Here is a 20,992-nt window from a genome sequence, read left to right as displayed (position 1 = left end):
AGTGTCCTGGGGTGATGTGACCATTGTTTATGACCTTCTGACAAGCAAATTCAATGGGGAGGCCATATTCCCTTAACAACTGTGTTACTAGCTTAACAACTGCAGTGATCCACTTAACAAGTGTGGCGAGAAAAGTTGTAAAATGGGGCAAAATTCGCTTAACAAATGTGTCACTTAGCAACAGAAATTTTGGGCTCATTTGTGTTCGTAAGTCGAGGATTACCTGTATTGCCTTATGTGATACATAATTATGTGATACATAATTCCCTATATTATGTGATACATAATTCCCTATATTGTGTGTGATTCCTGAGAAGACTAGAATGAAGTTTGTATCATTTTTCCCGCGAGAGACCCTTTGGCATTGTCTTCAGGAGGCTGCGGAGGTTTTTGGGAATGAAAGGGAGGTATCATATTTTGAAGATAAGATCATGGGTCTTTGACTTGTTCATCTATTAAGGTTTACTTTCTTTCTGGAAATAATTTTTGGAGGGCCAAGGATGGGCAGAATCAGAGCTATTAATAAACAGATGCTGGAACTTGACAGGATTATGTTTTTTCTTTCTTTTCATGTCTCCTCATGTTTACGTGTGAGACCACAGGTTTCCTGTTCCCATTTTTTAACATGGGGAGTTGCAGTCCTGAGCAACCTACTCCAGAGTCTTATTAGTTACAGTAGTAAAATTATTCTTTACTACAGAGGTATATCAGAAAATAATACTTTTCATTTACATTTTGATAACCTTTTTATAGTGAATCTTTTAGCTTTTCAAAAAAGATTCAATATGAGAACTACAATAATTAGATTCAAATTTTCACTTACTAAGCCAGTTAATAGAATTTGTAAAATAGTCTTTTAAGATGGATAATTATCTCTTGTTATTGCAGCAGTTCTTTCTGATTTTTTTTCCTTAGTTAACTTGATTTTTAAAAAAATCACTGTATGATTCATACTATTTTTAACAGTCATTAAAACCAATTTTAATCCCACACTAAGTTTCTGGTTTATCATTCCAACTACAATTTCCTTATTTTCTTTCACCCATTCCATTTATCCCATTCTCTACATGTCAGGGCAGTTTTATGAAAGGCTGGATGCAAGAAATAACTGATAACTGATACGGACCAAATGTGAATGAATCTTACGATGATCTGTCTATTTTAAGAGAGGTTACCAAAAACAGAAAGTGTAGTTTAATCTGCTTTATTTTTGATATGCTGTGGCTGGGCTGTTACGTATAAGCTGGGTTGACAAGATCAGAAATGAGGAGGTGATAAGCCGCCTGGGAAAGCCAAAGGAAATCATCAAAACAATTAAAAAACGAAAGTTAGAATATTTCGGACATGTGATGCGACACCCAGAAAAATACGGCATACTCCATTTAATCCTCCAGGGAAAGATTGAAGGCAAATGAGGTCCAGGCAGAAGAACGTCGTGGCTTCAAAATCTAAGGGACTGGTTTGGACAAAACTCAGCAGCCCCTTTTTGTGCGGCTGCTGATAAAAACAGGATCGGCAACATGATTGCCAACGTCCGATAACGGATATGGCACAAGAAGAAGAAGAAGGGCCTTTGGAGCAGTGTCTGCTTCATTTAATGGAAGCCTGTATGACATCTGCATGAAACTGCTGGGCGAGATCATCTGCCAGTTTGGGGTTTGGTATCATCAATATGTTGATGATACTCAGTTATATCTTTTTATCCTGATCTGGCCAAGATGTACAGTCAAGGTCCTGTCTCAATGCCTGGAGGCTGGGGAAAAATCACCTTCAACTTAATCCTATTAAACTGAGTGGCTGTGGTTATTTGAGCCCCCATAAGCAGTATTTTTAAAAACTTGGGATCTTAGTTGCACTTCCCTAATCAAGAACAGTGTGCAGTCTGTTGGTCTTCTTAGATTCATAGCTCCTGTTGGAAGGACAGGTGGTAGCTATGGCTAGGAAGGCCTTTGCATAATTCTATCTTCTATGTTGATTAAGCTGGATCAAGAGGCTGTAAGACAGTCACTTATGCCCTCATCACAACTTGGCTCAAGTATTGCAGTATGCTCTACATGGCACTCCCTTGAAGGCCATGGAAATTTCACTGGTTCAGATTGTAATGGTGTGGACATGTGACACCTCTGCTTTATGAGGTGCACTGGTTGCTGGTATGCTTCTGGGTGGAATTCGAGGTGCTAGAGAGACTCAGCTATTACCTATAAAGCCCTACATGGCATTATCCTGAGGGTCCACTTCTCTCCCATGATTTCTGCCCAAGTGGTAAAAGCTGGCAGAGTTGGCACACTTAATAATGTCATTGTGTGCATTCTCTGTCACAGCACCCTTGCCTTCTGGAATGAAATCCTTCCTGAAATCTGTGTCACTCTCCCTCCTCCCCACCCTTATGGTTGTTGTCCCATGCCTTGGGTTAGAGAGGATGGGATCCCCTTATTGGATGAACTTTTGTACAAGTTCTTCATTGAGTGATCAGATGCCATCTTGGTTCTTCCTATCTTATTGTGCTTTTAATTTGTTTTTTATTTAATATGGTGAATTTCTCAGAGGCATCTCAGGGACATCCAAATTTAATAGATAGATAGATAGATAGATAGATAGATAGATAGATAGATAGATAGATAGATAGATAGATAGATAGATAGATAGATAGATAGATAGTGGGTGAGTTGTGTTGATTCAAAGAAAGCATATGGTGAGTTTCTCAGAGGCATCTCAGTCAGGGATATCTAAATTTGATAGATAGATAGATAGATAGATAGATAGATAGATAGATAGATAGATAGATAGATAGATAGATAGATAGATAGATAGATAGATGTGTTGATTCAAAGAAAGCATTTGTTGACTGCCCCTTCAACGTCTCCACTTCCTTTCGCCTCTGGAACGAAAGGCCTTGGTTGACCCCTGACTCATGTAAGACTTTCGAGGACACAAATGAGGACGTAATTTTCTTCATCTCCTGTTTTGTTGTCTTTTGACGACTACAGGGAGCTCCAGTGATTCTGAGTGTGACTCAGAAGATGACAGCTGTTCCAGCAGTTCTGACTCGGAGGTTTTTGATGTCATTGCTGAAATTAAGCGGAAAAAGGCCCACCCTGATCGCCTGCACGAGGAGCTGTGGTACAATGATCCTGGACAGGTACTCCACTTGAGAAAAGGAGCTAAAGGCTGTATCACAGGCCATTAGGAGTGAGAAAGGCTGTATCACAGGCCATTAGAGTCCTGGTGGCGCAGTGGTTAGAATGCAGTACTGCTGTTTGGCAGTTTGAGCCCCACCAGCTCAAGGTTGACTCAGCCTTCCATCCCTCCGAAGTCGGTAAAATGAGGACCAGATTGTTGGGTGGGGGGGGCAATATGCTGACTCTGTAAACCGCTTAGAGAGGGTTGTAAAGCATTGTGAAGTGGTATATAAGTCTATTGCTATTATTTTAGCATTGGTTTCGGTCTCCAAACTTTTTTTTTGTTCAGCTTGTTCTGTATGAAGATAAGAGTATTTAACTGGGGCTATTGGAGAGAATTGTCCCATTTATCAAGCTGGGGCACTATTACGTATTTCAAGTGCTACTGGCCTGATGAATCGACCACTCTGGTACAAAATCAGCCATGGCCCTGGTTTATTATTTGTTTGTTTATTTAAAAAAAATTGCCTGTCTTCTACCTTTCAGTAAAGCAAATCGTCTTCCAGAAGACATCTTCCTGGGAACTCGCACTCCTTAATGGGTCTTCTTGGGAGAAAATCTCCAACCTTCCTTGCCATCTTCCCCCGTTGTCTTTGGTTGTGGGAAGCAGGAGGGAAGGTTGCAAATGGCAATCACATGATTGTGGTTTGCTGTGATGTAGTTATGAACTGGGCCTTTGAATGCCTGAATTGTGATCATGGAGATCCTGTAACTGCCACAACTTTAAGACCACTCATAAGTACCCTCGTTCAGAACTGTTGTAATTTTGAACAGTCGCTGAATCAGTGTAACTCGAGGACTACTTGTGATTAGAAGTTAACCCCAAGAGCCTGAATGAGTTCAAGTATGAGATATAATTGCTAATGGAAAGTCATTACTGGTTAAGAATGGGACAAATGTCAAAAATGAATCAATCAAGCAAGTTTTTACAACAAAGGGGATTCAGTTCAGTAGTTTTTAGGAGTATTTTGGCTTATATTCTTTTTTTCCTTATGTTCATTTTCCATTCATTTTGTTGGGAGATTAACCTGTAGCTTTGTGCAAAAATTTGGGCACTCCTGTCAATTTGTCTATTTCAATGAATCTGTAAGTGAACAGAAGAGAAAACGACCTATATGTCAGATGTTCTTAATCTGGTTATGCCATGGACTCCTTCATAGAAAAATATATTTAAATGCATAAAATAAAATGCCTAGATATAGATGTATTGCAAAGGAAGCCAATTATGCTTAAATTCAGCTATTAAAATATTAATGGCTTGAATGGATATTTAACTACAAAAGAACCTTTGAAATGCAAACTGTTCACCATTATCAATCCTGCTTTTAGAGGAAAACGTAGTTCAAACACTAAATGTATTTGTATTTCATTTTTTTAAGGTATAATAATTCTAGTGAGGTTGATTGAAGTTAAGCCTTTTTTGGAATGTAAGGGCATAAATTACTTCATTGCATATATTCTTTATTAAATTATAAACTAAACCTCAGTTAAAATTTAGTGAAGATAAGCTTGTTATATTTTTCCCATCCAAGTTCACAGACCCCTGAAATCTAACATGGACCCCAAAGTTTAAAACCCCCTACTTTACAGGTACAAAGTTGAAAGTGAAATGTAGCATCTTTTTGCAAATTTGAATGTTTACTTACAATTGATGTTCAATTGTTTACAGGTTAAAAGTATGACAGCATACTTCTTTTTCTGTTAATTTTTTTTCTTCCGCGTTTGTTTTCTTACATTTGTGTCCCCCATTAGTCATTACATTTAAATGGAACTTCTCAATTTAAATGGAAATTGATGGCCTTGAGTTCTCTAAAAGCAAATTAGCTGGAACAAGTCTGTTTACCTTAAAATCCCAAGATGTTTAATGCTGCACTAATCTTAAAGAACACAACTGTTGTCAACAAACGAGAGCTAATGAAGTAAATTGTGTTAGCTATCCTTTTTCATTTGGTTGTATCCATGTATCAAGGCATCTCGGTGTATTGTGCATTGCTTTCATTTAATTTAAAACAAACACATTGTAGGATGGAAAGCACTTAGATTTGTTGTCGTATTGCTTTTGTGTCCTGAACCCAGCTTTGCAAATAACAGGGATACATTCTGCAGGCATAGATTTAGAAAGACCAGCCACTTATATCGAGGAGAAATCATAGACTTACATACTCTTCTGATATAAAAGCAGCAATTTGAGCATCTTACACACTTCCCCCCCCCCCTTTCCATTCTGAGAGCATCTTCTGAATTATTCTGACACCTTGAATGAGACTTGAAAGATGGTATTCAATAGACTGAGTTTAATTTTGAACACTATATTTTGTTCTTAAGTTTACCTATATTCTTGTAGTGTTGAAAGCACCGGAAACTGAAATATGCCCAGAGAACAAATACTGAGCTGTATCCAAAAACATTAGCTTCCATCTATGTTTTGATAAGAATCATATGCTTTTGGGGCCATCTTTTTCTTTCCGTAATAGTCTTCCTTTTGTGGATCATCAAGCCATTGTTAGCAGAAACTGCAAGTGTGCTACAGTGCCCTTTAAATTCTAAATAAGAAAGGAGTTGTGTGCAGACAAAACAGATTTTGGAGGAGAAATTGTGTCCTCCCCCTCCCCCCCCAAAAGAAAAATGTAAATGCTTCAATCAATGTTTAGCTTATAATTTTCATGCTCTTCTTTCCTTATAAAGGTGGGACATTGCCTATTGCAATTTGAACAATTGTGATATAGAGGAGTTCCAGAGCATGGGAAAAATATGACTTAACAACTGTCCTTGCTACTCCCAGGAATTCTGGGAGTTGAAGTCCACAAGTCATAAAAGAGCCAAGGTTGCCTTCCCCTGCATTAGCCCAGCCCCGAAGTAAATAGAACAATACAGATAGTCCTCGACGTACGGCCACAATTGAGCCCAAAATTTCTGTTGTTAAGTGAGACATTTGTTAAGTGAGTTTTGTCCCCTTTTACAACTTTTCTTGCCACAATTGTTAGGTGACTCACTGAAGTTGTTCGTTAGTAACCTGGTTGTTAAGTGAATCTGGCTCTCCCATTGACTTGGCTTGACAGAAGATCGCAAAAGGTGATCCCATGACCCCGGGACACGGCAACTGTCATCAATATGAAACAACTGCCAAGCATCTGAATTTTGATCACATGACCACAGGGATGCTGCAAAGATTGGAACTATGAAAAAAACAATTCGTAAGTCACTTTATTCAGTGCCGTTATAAGTTTGAACAGTCACTAAATGAACTGTTGCAAGCCGAAGACTACCTGTAGTCAGGCTTGGCTTCTAGTACTTTTTATTAGGGAGGCTAATAATTGGATAGCTCAGAAAAAAGCATAAAAGTAGTCTTTGACTTATCCCTGTTCTTTTACTGACTGTTGAAAGTTACAACAGCATTAGAAAAAAGGTGACTTGTGACCCATTTTTTTCACACTTAAAACCGTTGCAGCATCTCCATGGTCATGTGATCAAAAATTTGGACGCTTGGCAACTGGTTCACATTTACGATGGTTGCAGTGTCCCCGGGGGGGGAGGAATCACGTGATCCCCTTTTGCAACCATCTGACAAGCAAAGTCCATGGGGAAGCCAGATTCGCTTAACAACCGTGTTACTAATTTAACAACTGCAGTAATTCACTTAACAACTGTGGCAAGAAAGGTCGTAAAATGGTCCGCTTAGCTAACAGAAATTTTGGGCTCAGTTGTGGTCGTAAATCGAGGACTACCTGTATATTACAATCTCTTCAGAATTCATGTAGGAATGTTTTCTAATGTCAAACCTCACTTTAGGTGGAAAATTGCTATGTTGACAAGAAGCCTAGGCTAGAATTGGATTCTAAGCATTCAGTACCCCCCAAGAGAGATCACTGGCTGTCATTCTGACCAATTCCAGTTATGAATCTTAAGGGGGGGACACAGTTTGGAAAGTACTCTAGTCCAGGGGTCCCCAACCCCCAGTCCATGGACCGGCACCGGGCTGCGGCATACCAGCAACCAGGCCGCGCAAACAAGTGAAGCACCATCTGCTGGATGCAGGCAGCACATGAAACCTCCGGTCCACAGAAAAATCTTTCTCCACAGAACTGGTTCCTGGTGCCCAAAAGGTTGGGGGCTTCTGCTAATCCACTTTTTATTTTTAGTGTTATGAATAATTATTACCCAGCAGTGTTTTTAAAAAATAGATGCATTGGCTCTACTTTGCATATTGCCTTAGGTTTTAAATTAAATGCCTTTTTCTGAGCAGCAGAAATCCAGATGATCGCTTGATCGTTGCAAAAAGAGGCAGGGAATTCTTACTTTCTGCTGCCAACCAGTTGTCTTTTGGGCTTTTGCAACCCAGATATGGCCACCCTCCTTAAACGGATCACATTTCAGCCTCCTGATGTTCATCTGGAGGTCTTGGTCACCGTTTCCATAACAACAGCAATTTCATCATTAGGATTCCGTCTTGATTTTGGTGGGGGAACAAAATAAGACAATGATAAATGGTTGCATTAAGTTCTGAGTGGGCTTACTGTCTCCAGAAAAAGCTTCCCTGTTAAAGAGGGGGAAAAGAAATTTAATAATAGAATCGATGTTACAGATCGTCCGTGACTTACAAACTTACAGTACAGTTGAGTCTGGAATTATGGGCGTAAGTCGGGCTGGACATTAAGCGGGTCTCTATGTGAGCATGCCTGATTTTGAAACCGTTTCTGCGATGGTCTTTAACCGAATCATCCCAGTCATTAAATGAATGCTACAGTTGTTAAGCACCTTTTACCAACAAGAGCCACCATAAAACCACAGTCCACATGGCTGCAAAAGTCGCATGGCTGCAAAAGGGGGGCTGCAAAAGGTGATAAATGGTGGCCATTTGCTGAGCGCTCAAATGTGATCACGTGACCGTGGGGGGGGGAGGGAAGGGGCAGCTACTGAAACGTCAAAACCTGGTTGTAAGTAGTTCCTGGAGTCATCCATCATAACTGAGATTGCTAAAGGATGGGTCGTAAGTCAAAAACTACATTACTTAAACCAGCGGTTGTCAACCTATGGGTCGCGACCCCATTTGGGGTCGATCGACCATTTCACGGGGGTCGCCAAGCAAGGCTGTCCGCCATTTTTTTCCCCTTTTCCGGCGGGTGCCTTACCTCCCTTGAGCTGGGCCAGCTGGTGGTCGGCCTGCTCTGTCTCTGCCGCTTGCCAGCTACGCCTCGGCCGGCGCAGGGGGCGGAACCACGCATGCGTGGCGCTCCCGGGCAGGGAAAGTCCTCGACTTACGACCGGTTGAGTCCTCGACTTACAACTGGTTTAGTCCTCGACTTACGACCGGTTGGGGGTCGCAGCATTAAAAAGGTTGAGAACCACTGACTTAAACAGATCTGTGGTCCTTGGATGTTTGCCCACTCGCTTTAAATATTCCTCTTCTTAAATCAGTTCAACTCAAAAGTATCACTTTACACCCTTTTTTCTTTTCAAAACAGATGAATGACGGGCCTCTTTGCAAATGCAGTGCCAAAGCCAGGAGAACTGGGATAAGACATGGAATTTATCCTGGAGAAGAGGTAACCGGGTTTCAGTTTCTCAGTGAGAACAATTGCTTATGGACATGGCTTACTATGGGCAGAGATCTGCCAGGCTGGACTAAAATGAGGCTTTGTTTTCTATTAGCACAGACATGGAGAGCTTGTAGCTCTCGGCATTCCTGACCATCAGCCATGTTTATTGAGAGTCAAGACGGCATACAGGTTTTAATAAATTATTATTTTCAGGGGCTGCTGGAATATTTCAGCCCTTTTTGGAAGGCTATAGTTAGGAGGAGAACAACTGGCAGCTTGAAGGCAACCTGTAAAAAGGAAATATACCCAGCTGGGAATGATAGGCTGGTTCAGCCTGTGCAACACTGTAATTCTGTTAATGTCTTATATGTGTAGCCTCTTGCTTCAGGTGGGAAGAGCTGAGTCAGTGCACTAATCTATTATTAACTCCCCTATTATTAACATCCCTCTGTCTATTATTTTTTTTTCTGGTTTATTCTACTTTTACAGTTTTTATTTTTTTAAAAAAATAATTATTATACAATGGTTTGAGGTAATCGTTATTTTATAGTTATCGTTTTATTGGATTGTTGTATGGCATCCAGAGTCACTTTCCTGAAATGGGCAGCTATATAAATGCTATTAGGAAATGAATACATAAATAATTTTACTTAGATACGTTTAACATTGGGAAGCATCAAAACAGGCAACTCTCTGTCCCCCCCCCCCCCCACATACACACTCTCAGTGCTCCTGAAGCAAAGTCCATTCTTTCCCCTGCTGTTTAGCATGAACACAACCTGACTTTTATTGCTTCTGCTTCAGTTCAGCCATTCTCACTGCAGGCTCTTCAGAGCAGACTTTCCCAGCCTGGATGCCCTCTAGATGTGTAGACATCACAACACTCGGCAATGGCTGGGAAATCAGGCAGTCCAGATGTTTAAATGGTTCTAAATTCAGGATGGTTGGTTTAGAGCAAGGAGGATTTTTCTGCTCTCTTGTGGGGATTAGGTTTCCTTCATCATTTCTTTTCTCCATTCTTCTTAGGATCCAAGCCAATATAGGTTTTCCTTCCTCCTCCGAAGTGTAGAATAAAATATAATAGGATTTTTCGTGGAATGACCAATCAGCCTGCCCTGATGTTAGAACTCCCACCAAGTATGGATTGGAATCTAAGAGAAGCAAATGATATACAGCCAGGAAAAAGGAGAAGATTCTTTACTGCCCTTAAAAAAGAATTTGGGAGCTAAAATATAATGAAGTTGGGTTGTTCTGAGTATCATCTCCCCATTTGTCCTGGTTTAAGCCAACATGAGATTGGCCAACTTAAAACCTTCCCTTTGACATCTTTAAAAAAATGACAACTTTCCATTCTGTAATGTACTGTATATGTTCCCTTAGTGTTAGTATTGTAAAAAAACTGAAAGGAAATCTCTTTGCAACCAAATGGGATCAGCTATTTATGGTACCTACATGCATAATCCAGACTCTCTGCAGGTGGTCCTCATTTAGCAACCACAATTTGATTCCACTGAAATGGTCAGGATTTTTCTACTCTCCTGTGGGGGATTCAGTTTCCTTCAACAGTAATTTTCTCTATTCTTATGTCCTTAAAGCCTATTAAACCCTGCCGTCCTATGACCAACAATGCTGGAAGATTGTTCCATTACCGCATTACGGTGTCACCTCCTACCAACTTCTTAGTAAGTAATCCGAAGCATGACAGCAGCTTCTTGAGTCTCCTAGCACAGCTTTCCCCAGCTTTTGATTTTATTTCTTTAGACAGACAGACCCACCGTCATAGAGTACGATGACCATGAATACATTTTTGAAGGATTTTCCATGTTTTCCCATGCTCCTCTCACAAATGTAAGTACGCTTTCTTTTATATTCTGGTTGCACTGATGCTGTTAGCTAATTGGGTAGTGAAACGTCTGCAAGCAAACAAGCTCAGAGACCAGTAGGGACCCCACAAATTCCGGTCGTTTCCTACAGTGTTTTCCTACCTTTCTGCCCCAGCATGTAAACAAGTCTCAGCGTTAATTCCTCGGGCCATGCATGTTTCCGAAATACCTCGGAAAGAGTGTTCTGGACCTTGTGCATCAGATGCCTGGAAAAAAAAACAGCGACCATGTTTTAAAACCTGCCTTACTTTGAGTGACCAAGTTCTTAAGGTAATGGCATCTTAGTTTACAGGCTCGTGCAAAGTTGGGCTGCTTCAGTGAATAGCAGAGTAAGGTCCAAAGCACTTCTTCCAAATAATTTTCCAAGCCAGCACGGCCCAATTCATTTCCCACCATCTCTTCAGGGATTTTACTGGAACAATCCTCCGGAGGGAATTTTCTGTGGGATTGAAGAACCACTGCAAAGCAGAATAAATAGTTTTGGAATAAAAAGGCCTTAATAATATGGCTTTGTAGAGTGCAGCTATTTACTTCTGTTTTATTATTTCTGAAGTTGCTGCCAAATTGAAATGTGTAAGGTACCCGGAGGGGGGAAACCAATACTTTTACAGAGTTAATCATAAGAGTGATTGCCTGTCTCCCTTGGGTTCATTTGAGTTTCTCACTTTAGCCTGTATTCCATATAGCTGTTTTGTTTGCTACTTTGTTTTATGGAATGGTGCATTTCTAAACATGTACACATTTTTTTTTTGGGGTAGAAGCATATATTTGGTAGAGAAGAAAAGTTTGGTTCTAGAGCAGGGGTCCCCAACCTATGGTCAGCAGGGCGGTATTGGGCCGTGGCCTCTTGGCGACCGGGCCCCGGGAATAGCTGGCAATCCCCCCCCAACTCACGGTAGCACTGCTGCGTGGGCACTAGCAGCCCCATTTGTGCATGCATGGGGATGCTAGCACTGCTACCAGCGTCACACGGGCACTAGTGGCCCGTTTGCACATGTGTGTGGGTGTCAGTGGCCTGCTTGCGCATGCACAGGGGCCAGCGCACGTGGCGTGGGGTGCGCATGATATCCTTGTATGTGCATGCGCTGTAGCGCTGCCATCATGCATGCACCTGTTTGCGCATGTGTTTGCAGGGCTGCGTGCACGCACATTTCGCTGTTCCCTTTCCTTCCGGGCTGCCAAGCCGGAAAGGTTGGGGAGCTCTTTAGAGCCTTATTGGGATTTTTTCTGAAGAAGGGTATCTTTTCCCAAAATATCACCTGTTCAAGTGCAAGAGAGAACATCCATACTATTTTGTATCTTCTCAATTCTCTTTTAAGCTCATAAGGTTTAACACAGGGGTCTTCAAACGTGGCCCTTTTATGACTTGTGGACTTCAGCTCCCAGAATTCCTCAGCCAGTGTACCTGACTGAGGAATTCTGGGAGTTGAAGTCCACAAGTCATAAAAAGAGCCACGTTTGAAGACCCCTGGTTTAACACACACTACATAAACAGGTTGATGGCAGAGGAACACAACCCCAAACTGCTGCCATATACTGATGGTTTCGCCTCCTCCTGCTGCATTATTATTGAAGTAACAATTAAACTACTACAGGTAGTCCTCGACTTACGACCACAATTGAGCCCAAAATTTCTGTTGCTAAGTGAGACACTTGTGAAATGAGTTTTGTCCCATTTTATGACCTTCCTTGCCGCAGTTGTTAAGTGAAACAGTGCAGTTATTCAGTTAGTAACATGGTTGTTAAGTGAATCCGGCTTCCCCATTGACTTCGTTTGTCAGAAGGTCGCAAAAAGTGATCACATGACCCCGGGACACTGCAACCATCATAAATACGAGTCAGTTGCCACGTGTCCGAATTTTGATCTCGTGACCACGGGGATGCTGCAACGGTCGTAAAATGATCCTAGGTCACTTACAAGTGCCGTTGTACTTTTGAATGGTCACTAAATGAACTGTCGTAAGTCGAGGACTACCTGCACTCATCCAAGGTATTCTGACAAACAATATAAAGCCAAGAATAATTCTTGGCCCAAAACTGCACTTCTCTGGCTGAAGAGTTTCTGCAACAGAGAAAAATCAGAAAGAATCTGGTGTCAGTTTTTCAGGGAAAACACACTTTATTTAAAAAGCAGAACTTTTTCCCTCAGACTGAGCTAGCATCTCAGAGAGAGTGTGTCTTTTGTTTCAGTTGGGAAATTGTAGCCCGTGTGAGATGGCGGTCAAGGATTGTTGACCTTTTATAATTAAACCATGAGAGCTCGTTTTCTGCTATGTTTGAAGAGCATGAACTGGGAATAGCAAGGCCCTGGTCAAATCTTAGTTCAGCTAATAACGTGCAGCAGGGCTTCTCCGAGTGTGAGTTGGGATATCTCTCATCACCACCACCCCTGCAAGGGGCTTACGTGCTGTCCAATCTTGCCCTGTAAATTGGCTGCAGGCTTGCTCAGTCAAAACAGAGCTAAGTGTTGATGGGCAAAACCTGATCTGGTCCGTCTTCTTTGTTGTTTGCCCGTGCAGGTTGTTCAACCTCTATGAAATATAGATTAAAATGTAGTTATGGAATTTAAAGTAAGGCTTCCATTTCCTAACCTCAGTATAAGCATTTGTTCTGTTCCCTGGCAGGGGGGCACAGAGCTTTCTTTTAGGGAACACAGGAGTGTGAGATTTGGGAACTCCTGTCTTGAAGTGACTGTTGGGATAAGCCACGGAACTGTTTGCATAATATTGGGTTCAGAATGCTGATGTGAGGTTTTTAAAGCAAAACAAATACTATGTAATTCGGGTGCTTTGGAGAATAGGTTGACTCCCTCTTCCTTCTGGCAACCCCAATATCTAAAGGGTTGCCACAACGCAGGGGGAGTCATCAAGAAGCAATGGATGGAAACTAATCAAGGAGAGAACTAAGGAGAAACTTCCTGACAGTTGGAACAATTAATCAGTGGAACGCCTTGTCTCCAGAAGTTATGGATGCTCCAACACTGAGGTTTTAAAGAAGAGATTGGACAGCGATTTGCTTGAAATGTTATAGGGTTCCCTGCCTGAGCAGGGGGTTGGACTAGAAGATCTTCAAGGTCCCTTCCAACTCTGTTATTCTGTAATCAAACAATGTTAGTCTTTCTTTACTACCAAATGCCCACTGGTATTATGAATGATTTGTATTCTGATAGTGTATTTACATCTCAACTTCTAATAGTATAAACTATTTGATGGGTTAGAATAGCATAAGTTGTGTGAATAGATTTCCTGTATTTCCATTACAGTGTATATTTTCCCATTGCAATGTATGTATATACACAGTACATACATAACTTGTTTATATTCACTCGCTTTGGTGCATTTGCTTTAAATGTCCAATAGATGGCAGCATTTGATCATGCCACTACCTTTTTGCTTTCTATGCCATTTGCCAGCTGGTCACCACAAACTTTATTTTACATACGTAACACTACTACTTTTGTATCAGAAGACAACAAAGGCTTTAAGAGTGTTGATTGCATTGCTCCTTAAAAGTGTTCCATGTTTCTTTGTCTCTTTCTAGATTCCTCTGTGTAAAGTAATCAGATTTAACATTGATTATACAATTCATTTCATTGAGGAGATGATGCCTGAAGTAAGTTATGAGTATGATTATTCAAGACATCTGTTTGGTTTGCACTGCACCAAGATATTTTAGATTTTGATTCATGCATATTCTGGAGTGGAACATATTGTATGCCTGGATAGGCACTTGTAATTAAAGATACACTGTTTTAGAATAACAATGTCTATGGTTTTGGAATATAATTATAAAAATACAATAAAGCAAGACTTAAAACAACTTAAACATATGCCTCCCCTAAGAGTAGGCCGTAACCTTAACTGAGTAAAATATTAAGTGCTGCTGAAACTTGTCCTCAGGTGGGGAAAAAACAATCAGATGATTGTACCTCTGTTACCAAAAAAAGATATATATATTTGGGGGTAGAGGTAAAATTTTCATCATAAGAAGTGTCTTTCAATTGACAAAATTAACTAGTTTTGGTGGAAAAAAATGTTCTGTGAAAAGAGGTGGAATTGTGTAGAATGATTTTAATCTATCAGTTGGGGCCTGAAATAAATATTTTTCAGAGAGGAAATTTCTATTTAGGAGGCTAAATATTGATCCTCTGCTGAGATCATTCTGTATTTCCTCCTTTTCTTCTTCTATTTCTTGCTTCTTCAACAGTCAATGTTTTTTCCTCCAAACTAGAGTATGAATGCTTAAATTATTTGTTCCACATATCTTCATAAGATAAGCGCTACATGGGAGATGATCAGGGAAATGGCTTGTTACACCACTACCAACATTAACAATAAGTGAATTTTAAGGTATTTAGCCTGGCTTTGGAATTTTAATATAAAAGTCTATAGGGCGCTTGAAAAGAACTCTAGGCTTCCATGTTTATACTATGCAGGTAGAAAGTTTGGAAATTAAAAGAATGGGGAAAAACAGCAATAACACAATTCTTTAGCTCTTGATTTGTTTGGGGAAAAAGCAAACACTTGGGGAAACTCTGAAACCTATGTAAAACTTACTTTTAACAGCTTTTTTTTTATAAGATGCAATTTAAACTTGGTTTGCTTATCAGTGTATGCTTTTCCCCTGATATTCAAACCCCGTAATTAGAGGTCAAATTAGAAACCCAACAGCATTTGGATCAGAAGTCCAAAAAAAAAAAAAAGAGGCAAGTTCATCAGTACAGAAGGATTGTATCCTTGGTTTGATTATGAAAATGTCATTGATCCTTAGTAGAAGAAATGCATTCTTGATTTTGTATTTGAGAGATGTATTGTAAAGCATCTGCATACAGGGCCTAATCAGATTGGATACTGTCAATGTCCTACCTAAATATCTTCTGGTTGTACCATATTTAGAGATTATTTAATAGCAATAGTACGTAGACTTATTTACCACCCAATAATGTTTTACAGCTCTCTCTGGGCTGTTTATAATGTCAGCATACTGCCCCCAAACAACCTGGATCTTCATTTTACTGGCCTTGGAAGGATGGAAGGCTGAGTCAATCTTGAGCCCCATTAGGATTGAACTCCAGATGTGGGCAGAGTTTGCCGGGAATACTGTATTCTAACCACTGCGCCACCATTTACTTTTAAAAAAGTAAAGCCTCTGTGGGAATCATTCTGTGATTCAGAAAATTTTAATAATCTTTCTCCCCTTCCCAATTTGAGACAGAAGCAATTAAAAGTTGTAGGGAAAAAAAGAAATGAAAAATGAAAACTCTTTTCCTAACACAGGGCTCCCCAGTCCCTGGGCCGTGGACCGGTATCGGTCCGTGACCTGCTAGAAACCTGGCCGCACAGCTGGAGCTGAGTGGCAGGCGAGCAAAACTGCACATGCATGGATCTGGATTGTGCACTTCTCCCCCTCCTGTCTTCTCCTCACCCCTCTCCCCTCCCCTCCTCCCCTGTGCTCCCTCCCTCTCCTCTCCCCTCCCCTCTTCCCCTCCCCGTCCTCCCCTCCCCTCCTCTCCTTTCCTAATGCCTGATTGCAGGGAATACATTCAATTCTCATGATGAAAATTGGTGAAGATGTTTATTGTAACGTCTTGACTTGTCTCTTTCTCTCCCCCCCCCCCCAGAACTTTTGTGTCCGAGGCCTGGAACTTTTCTCTTCCTATCTCTTCAAAGATATTTTAGAACTGTACGATTGGAATCTGATTGGTAACTATCTTACTTAAAAATATATTTATGAGAGATCTTTAGTTTGCTGCATAGTTGCTTATTTGCTGTATTAATATGCTGGTAGATTCTCTCTTGATGCGTGCTAGAACCCCTGCCCCATCTGACTATAGATTCTTTTAATGAAAGAAGGGAAGTATTAAAAAAATAAAATTTGGGGACTTATATCACATTTTTGTATTGTGATTTTTAGAGCTTTTCCCATTTGTCCAGGGGAAAAAAAGAGATTAGCTAGTTAGGGATGGTAGTTAAGGGCATCCTTGAGCCATACGAAGAGCTATAAAAGTAAGTCTGTAAATAGTAAACAAGTATTTTGCTTATAAGACTAGGTATATTTAACTGCCCTCTATTGCCATCCTATTGTGTAAAGTGCCAGTGATATGCTCTGAAAAATTTCCAATGAGCCATTGACCCTAAAATATTGGGATCCCTTAATTTTTTTTTCTTCCATTCAATCATGTCCAATTCTTTGAGATTATCTGGAGAAATCCCTGAAGTTTTCTTGGCAAGGTTTTTCAGAAGTACTTTGCCATTGGCTCCTCCCTAAGGCTGATAGAAAGTGACTGGCCCAAGGTCAGCCAGTTGGTTTATTGCCTAAGATGGGATTAGAACTCACAGTCTCCCAGTTTCCAGCCTGATGCCACTACATCGAACTGCCTCTTCCCCTAAGTAGGAGGCAGTCAATTAATTCGGAATATTTAAGGGAAGGAGATATCCAATCTAGAGCTGCTGGATAGTATATAGCTGCTGAGAAACAAAACAAAGGTATAGATATACTCAAAGAATTCAAAGTTTGCAGGCAGAAGGAGAAAAGTATAAGGGATAACTTCTCCCTCCATTATGTTCAGTGGTCACAGAAAGCCAGGTTTGTGTTGTGTGATGAACATAAATAGTTGATATGACCTTCTACATATTTCATAGCTATTATAACAGTGCACATGGCAGATTTTGTGGCAAATGCTCATTATTGTCCACTATAATTCTGAAATCGTGCAATTGTATGTTCTGAGTTTTCCTTCTACTAGACAAAAAAAGTTTAGTTCTATTAAGTTTCTCTCCAGATGCTAATTCTCATTAAGTCCCACCCACAGTACAATGATCTTTAGAAGACCATCTGTTCCCAATCTTTTCCAGAGGAAGGGGCTAAAAAGGTGCTTTTTACAAAACAGAATACTGTTTCACAGGATGTAAAATCATTTGCTTTGTAGCACATTTGTAGAATACGCTCAGTTCTATAAAAGTAGCTTAATTTTACTGAGGTACCAAAGATGCAGATAAATGCTCTATGAAATTACACCTTGTGATATGCAGCACATTGCTGTTCATTTTGTTATATAAGGTCCTTCATCAGAAAACAGTGATACTTCATGTCCTCGGTTCCATTTCATGCCACGCTTCGTAAGGTTTCTTCCAGGTAAGTGTATTCGGTTTCAGTATGACGGCTATTCTTTTAATTATTTCTCTCTAAGAAGATATAAACCTATGGCTGGGCTAATGTTTCTCAACCTTGACACTTGAAGATCTGAGGACTTCAACTCCCAGAATTCCTCAGCCAGCTATGCTTGCTGGGGAATTTTGGGAATTGAATTCCACACATCTTCAAGTTGCCAGGCATGACATTGGCCTGGACTGTACCTCTTCCAAACTTGCAAATCCACTCATTTAGTTGTCACCTTGGCATATATTTATATTATCCGTGTCTCTTCTTAAGAGTTTATTTTAAGAGCTTCAATACTTGAAGTAATTTAGTATCTATGTTCAGCCATAATACTTATTTTTCTACCGTGCACAAAGCTTAGATTGCTACTAAGGTTCAGATAGAATGCTAAGCAGAACCCATAAGAAAAGCAAAATTAACTAGGCCTAAAAGTAACCAGTTTAGAATTATGTATTGCTTTAGCTGCCCTGATTAAGTATGTTGTTTAAATATAGCCTGGGACTTGCTGAGAATTTTTGGTTATTATTCATAAGTAGCAGAAACTTTGTGGAATGTTTGAATTCTGATTTCTGGCTGCCACTCATGTAATACCCAAAGGTGTTTTTTCAAAAGGCAACTGGGCGTTGTTTGTTTGTTTTTCCTTGAAGACGATTCACTTCTCATTCAAGAAGCTTCTTCAGTTTATCTGCGCCCTCAGGGTCACCTGAACAATGCAAATGGGTATGGAACCTTCTTGGAACTGAAGAAGCTTCTTGGATGAGTAGTGAAATGTCTTCAAGGGAAAAAAAACAAAGAATGTCCAGTTGCCTTTTGAAAAAGCACCTTTGGGACAACCATAATCTAGATCAGGGCTTTTCAACCAGTGGTACAGGTACCACCTGTGGTACATTGGCACCTGGCAGGTGGTACCCGACCATCCTAGAAAAGTGGTAGCGGGGGAGGGGAATGAGCTGAACCGGTGGCAACACTGCACAAGCCTGAGCGAGAGATGGCTGGAGCTGCAGGGCTGTCAGGGCTCAGCGGAAGCGCCAGGATCAGTGCCGCTTTCCAGCTGATCGGCGCTTCTTCGGGGCTGTCAGGGCTCAGTGGAAGCGCCAGGATCAGTGCCAGGCTCCAGCTGGAACTCAGCGTTGATCCTGGTGCTTCTACTGAGCCCTGAAGAAACACCAATCAGCTGGAAAGCAGCACTGATCCTGACGCTTCTGCTGAGCCCAGAAGAAGCGCCGATCAGCTGGAATGTTGCAGCATCTCCAGGGTCTTGTGATTTACATTCAGATGCTTGGCAACTGATTCATATTTATAACGGTCACAGTGTCCCAGGGTCATGTGAAGTGATCAAACCCTGCTGCAACAACCCAGCAGACGGGGGGGAATAAAAACCAAACACCCCCCCACCCTACCCCCGCTGCCAATCCTCAACAGAAATGCTCACAACAATGAAAACCTCGGATAGGAGGAAGAACACCGCCGGGCGCTGTCTTGCTCGGCTTTGGCTTGGGGGGCACTTTTTTCAGTGCCATTGTAACTTCGAACAGTCACTAAGCGAACTGTTGTAAGTCGAGGACTACCTGTACTTTATCACTTTTTTCCTTTTTTTTGGGTCAAGTTTTTGACACCTTGCTAGGCGACTGGTGGTACTCAGATGTTGCCATATCCTAAAAGTGGTACAATGGGTGAAAAGGTTAAAAAGCCCTGATCTAGATGACTGAGAATTTCCATAGATACTCCTATGGAATAGATACACTACTTTTGAGGTTGGTTTTCTGTTTCTGGTTTCTTCAGGAAGTGACAAAGAGAATCTGGAATTAATTTTACCTATGGGAAACTTTTACTTCTGGTTGGACTAACAACTTTCTTTTGTGTTAGATGCACTTCTCTATAATGGAGAATGTGCAGCACAAATTATTTCATTGTTCTAATGGAATTTTCATAGGAAGCTGCGTTATAGCAAGTCAGAATGATCAGTGAGATTATCTAGCAACAACAGCCATCATAATAATGATTTCCCTTGAGTTTGTTTTTATCTCCTATGCATAGACATCTTGCCAAGGTGTCTTTATATCAGTTGGAAGGTGTGCTTTTCTTAATGTTTTGTTCTTAAAGATCTGATATTTTTATTATTTCTGTCTAGCACTGGAAATACTTTTCTTCTACTGCTTGAATTATATTTGATATAATTTTGGGTTTTTTTGTTTTGTTTCGAATGTTAAGGTTTGATTCAACTTTTTAATATAATTTTATTGCATTTTATTGCTATAGCTTATATTTGAATGTATTGCGCTGCCTCGGGTGACTGGGTTCAGACTGGTGGCTTATAAATAAGTAAAATATATTTTTTAATTTAAATATGTTTAAAATTCAGCTGAGTGTAGACTTTTGGGCTTGTGAAATAAGTGTGTATACCAGGGGTCTTCAAACTTGGCCCTTTTATGACTTGTGGACTTCAACCCCCAGGATTCCAGCGTGCCTGGCTGAGGAATTCTGGGAGTTGAAGTCCACAAGTCATAAAAGGGCCAAGTTTGAAGACCCCTGGTGTATACCATGTCTTGATGTGGTATCACAGTCCTACTAGCTTTGAAGGCAAAAGTCCAGGTTGTCATGAAAACATAGTCTTCTTGCTGCTTATTTTAAGACTTAAAATGATATAACGAAGTTTCCGCCCGCCCCGCTCAAATTCTTGCATTTGCTTTGTGAAACAAAAAAATGTAAAATAATTTACATTAAACTTTCAGTATAATGTATAAGAGGGAAACTAGTCATTCTCAGCTGGTTCAAGTTGTACACAACCTCCATGCTGGACCTGTTGTGAATTTCCATAGATTTTGTGCATTGAGCGACACCAAGTTCAAATAAATTGCGTGGTGGCTATCTAGTATAGGGGAGCTTATTATTTGAGTTAGTGCATCATGCTAGGCCAAAATACGGTTGGTCTGACTTTGGTTTAATATTTTGGCTGACCCCACCTATCATAATTTGCAGACCGTGGTTTATAAATTAGTGTGATAAGTTAATCCCACCAGTTGTAGCTTATGGCTTAACGGGTCTGGATGGGGAGAAACAGACTCAGGCTCAACCCTTCCAAGACTGAGTGGTTGTGGCTGCCGGCTCCCAGGTATGGTCAGCTGATTCCATCGCTGACTATAGGGGGCGAAACCCTGGCCCCCTCGGAGAGGGTTCGCAACTTGGGGGTCCTCCTGGACCCACGGCTGACACTGGACGACCAGTTGGCGGCTGT

At 40.8% G+C, this 20,992-nt stretch overlaps 1 protein-coding gene across 1 annotated transcript in view; it reads left to right on the top strand.

The window, feature by feature from the left end:
• DROSHA (drosha ribonuclease III) overlaps positions 1–20,992 on the top strand; it is a 101,171-nt gene that overhangs the window by 10,391 nt on the left and 69,788 nt on the right. Inside the window, exons 7-13 of the mRNA XM_015811503.1 lie at positions 2,988–3,139; positions 8,642–8,722; positions 10,312–10,398; positions 10,478–10,564; positions 14,140–14,211; positions 16,220–16,301; positions 17,659–17,733. Of these exons, the coding sequence (XP_015666989.1) occupies positions 2,988–3,139; positions 8,642–8,722; positions 10,312–10,398; positions 10,478–10,564; positions 14,140–14,211; positions 16,220–16,301; positions 17,659–17,733 (636 nt within the window). The remainder of the gene's footprint in view (positions 1–2,987; positions 3,140–8,641; positions 8,723–10,311; positions 10,399–10,477; positions 10,565–14,139; positions 14,212–16,219; positions 16,302–17,658; positions 17,734–20,992) is intronic.

Source organism: Protobothrops mucrosquamatus, unplaced genomic scaffold (assembly GCF_001527695.2).
Source record: "Protobothrops mucrosquamatus isolate PMUCROS unplaced genomic scaffold, P.Mucros_1.0 scaffold43, whole genome shotgun sequence".
In the NCBI taxonomy this organism is placed as follows: domain Eukaryota; kingdom Metazoa; phylum Chordata; class Lepidosauria; order Squamata; family Viperidae; genus Protobothrops; species Protobothrops mucrosquamatus.
Note: the sequence above shows the minus strand (reverse complement) of the source record. Positions and strands in the feature narration are given on the sequence as shown.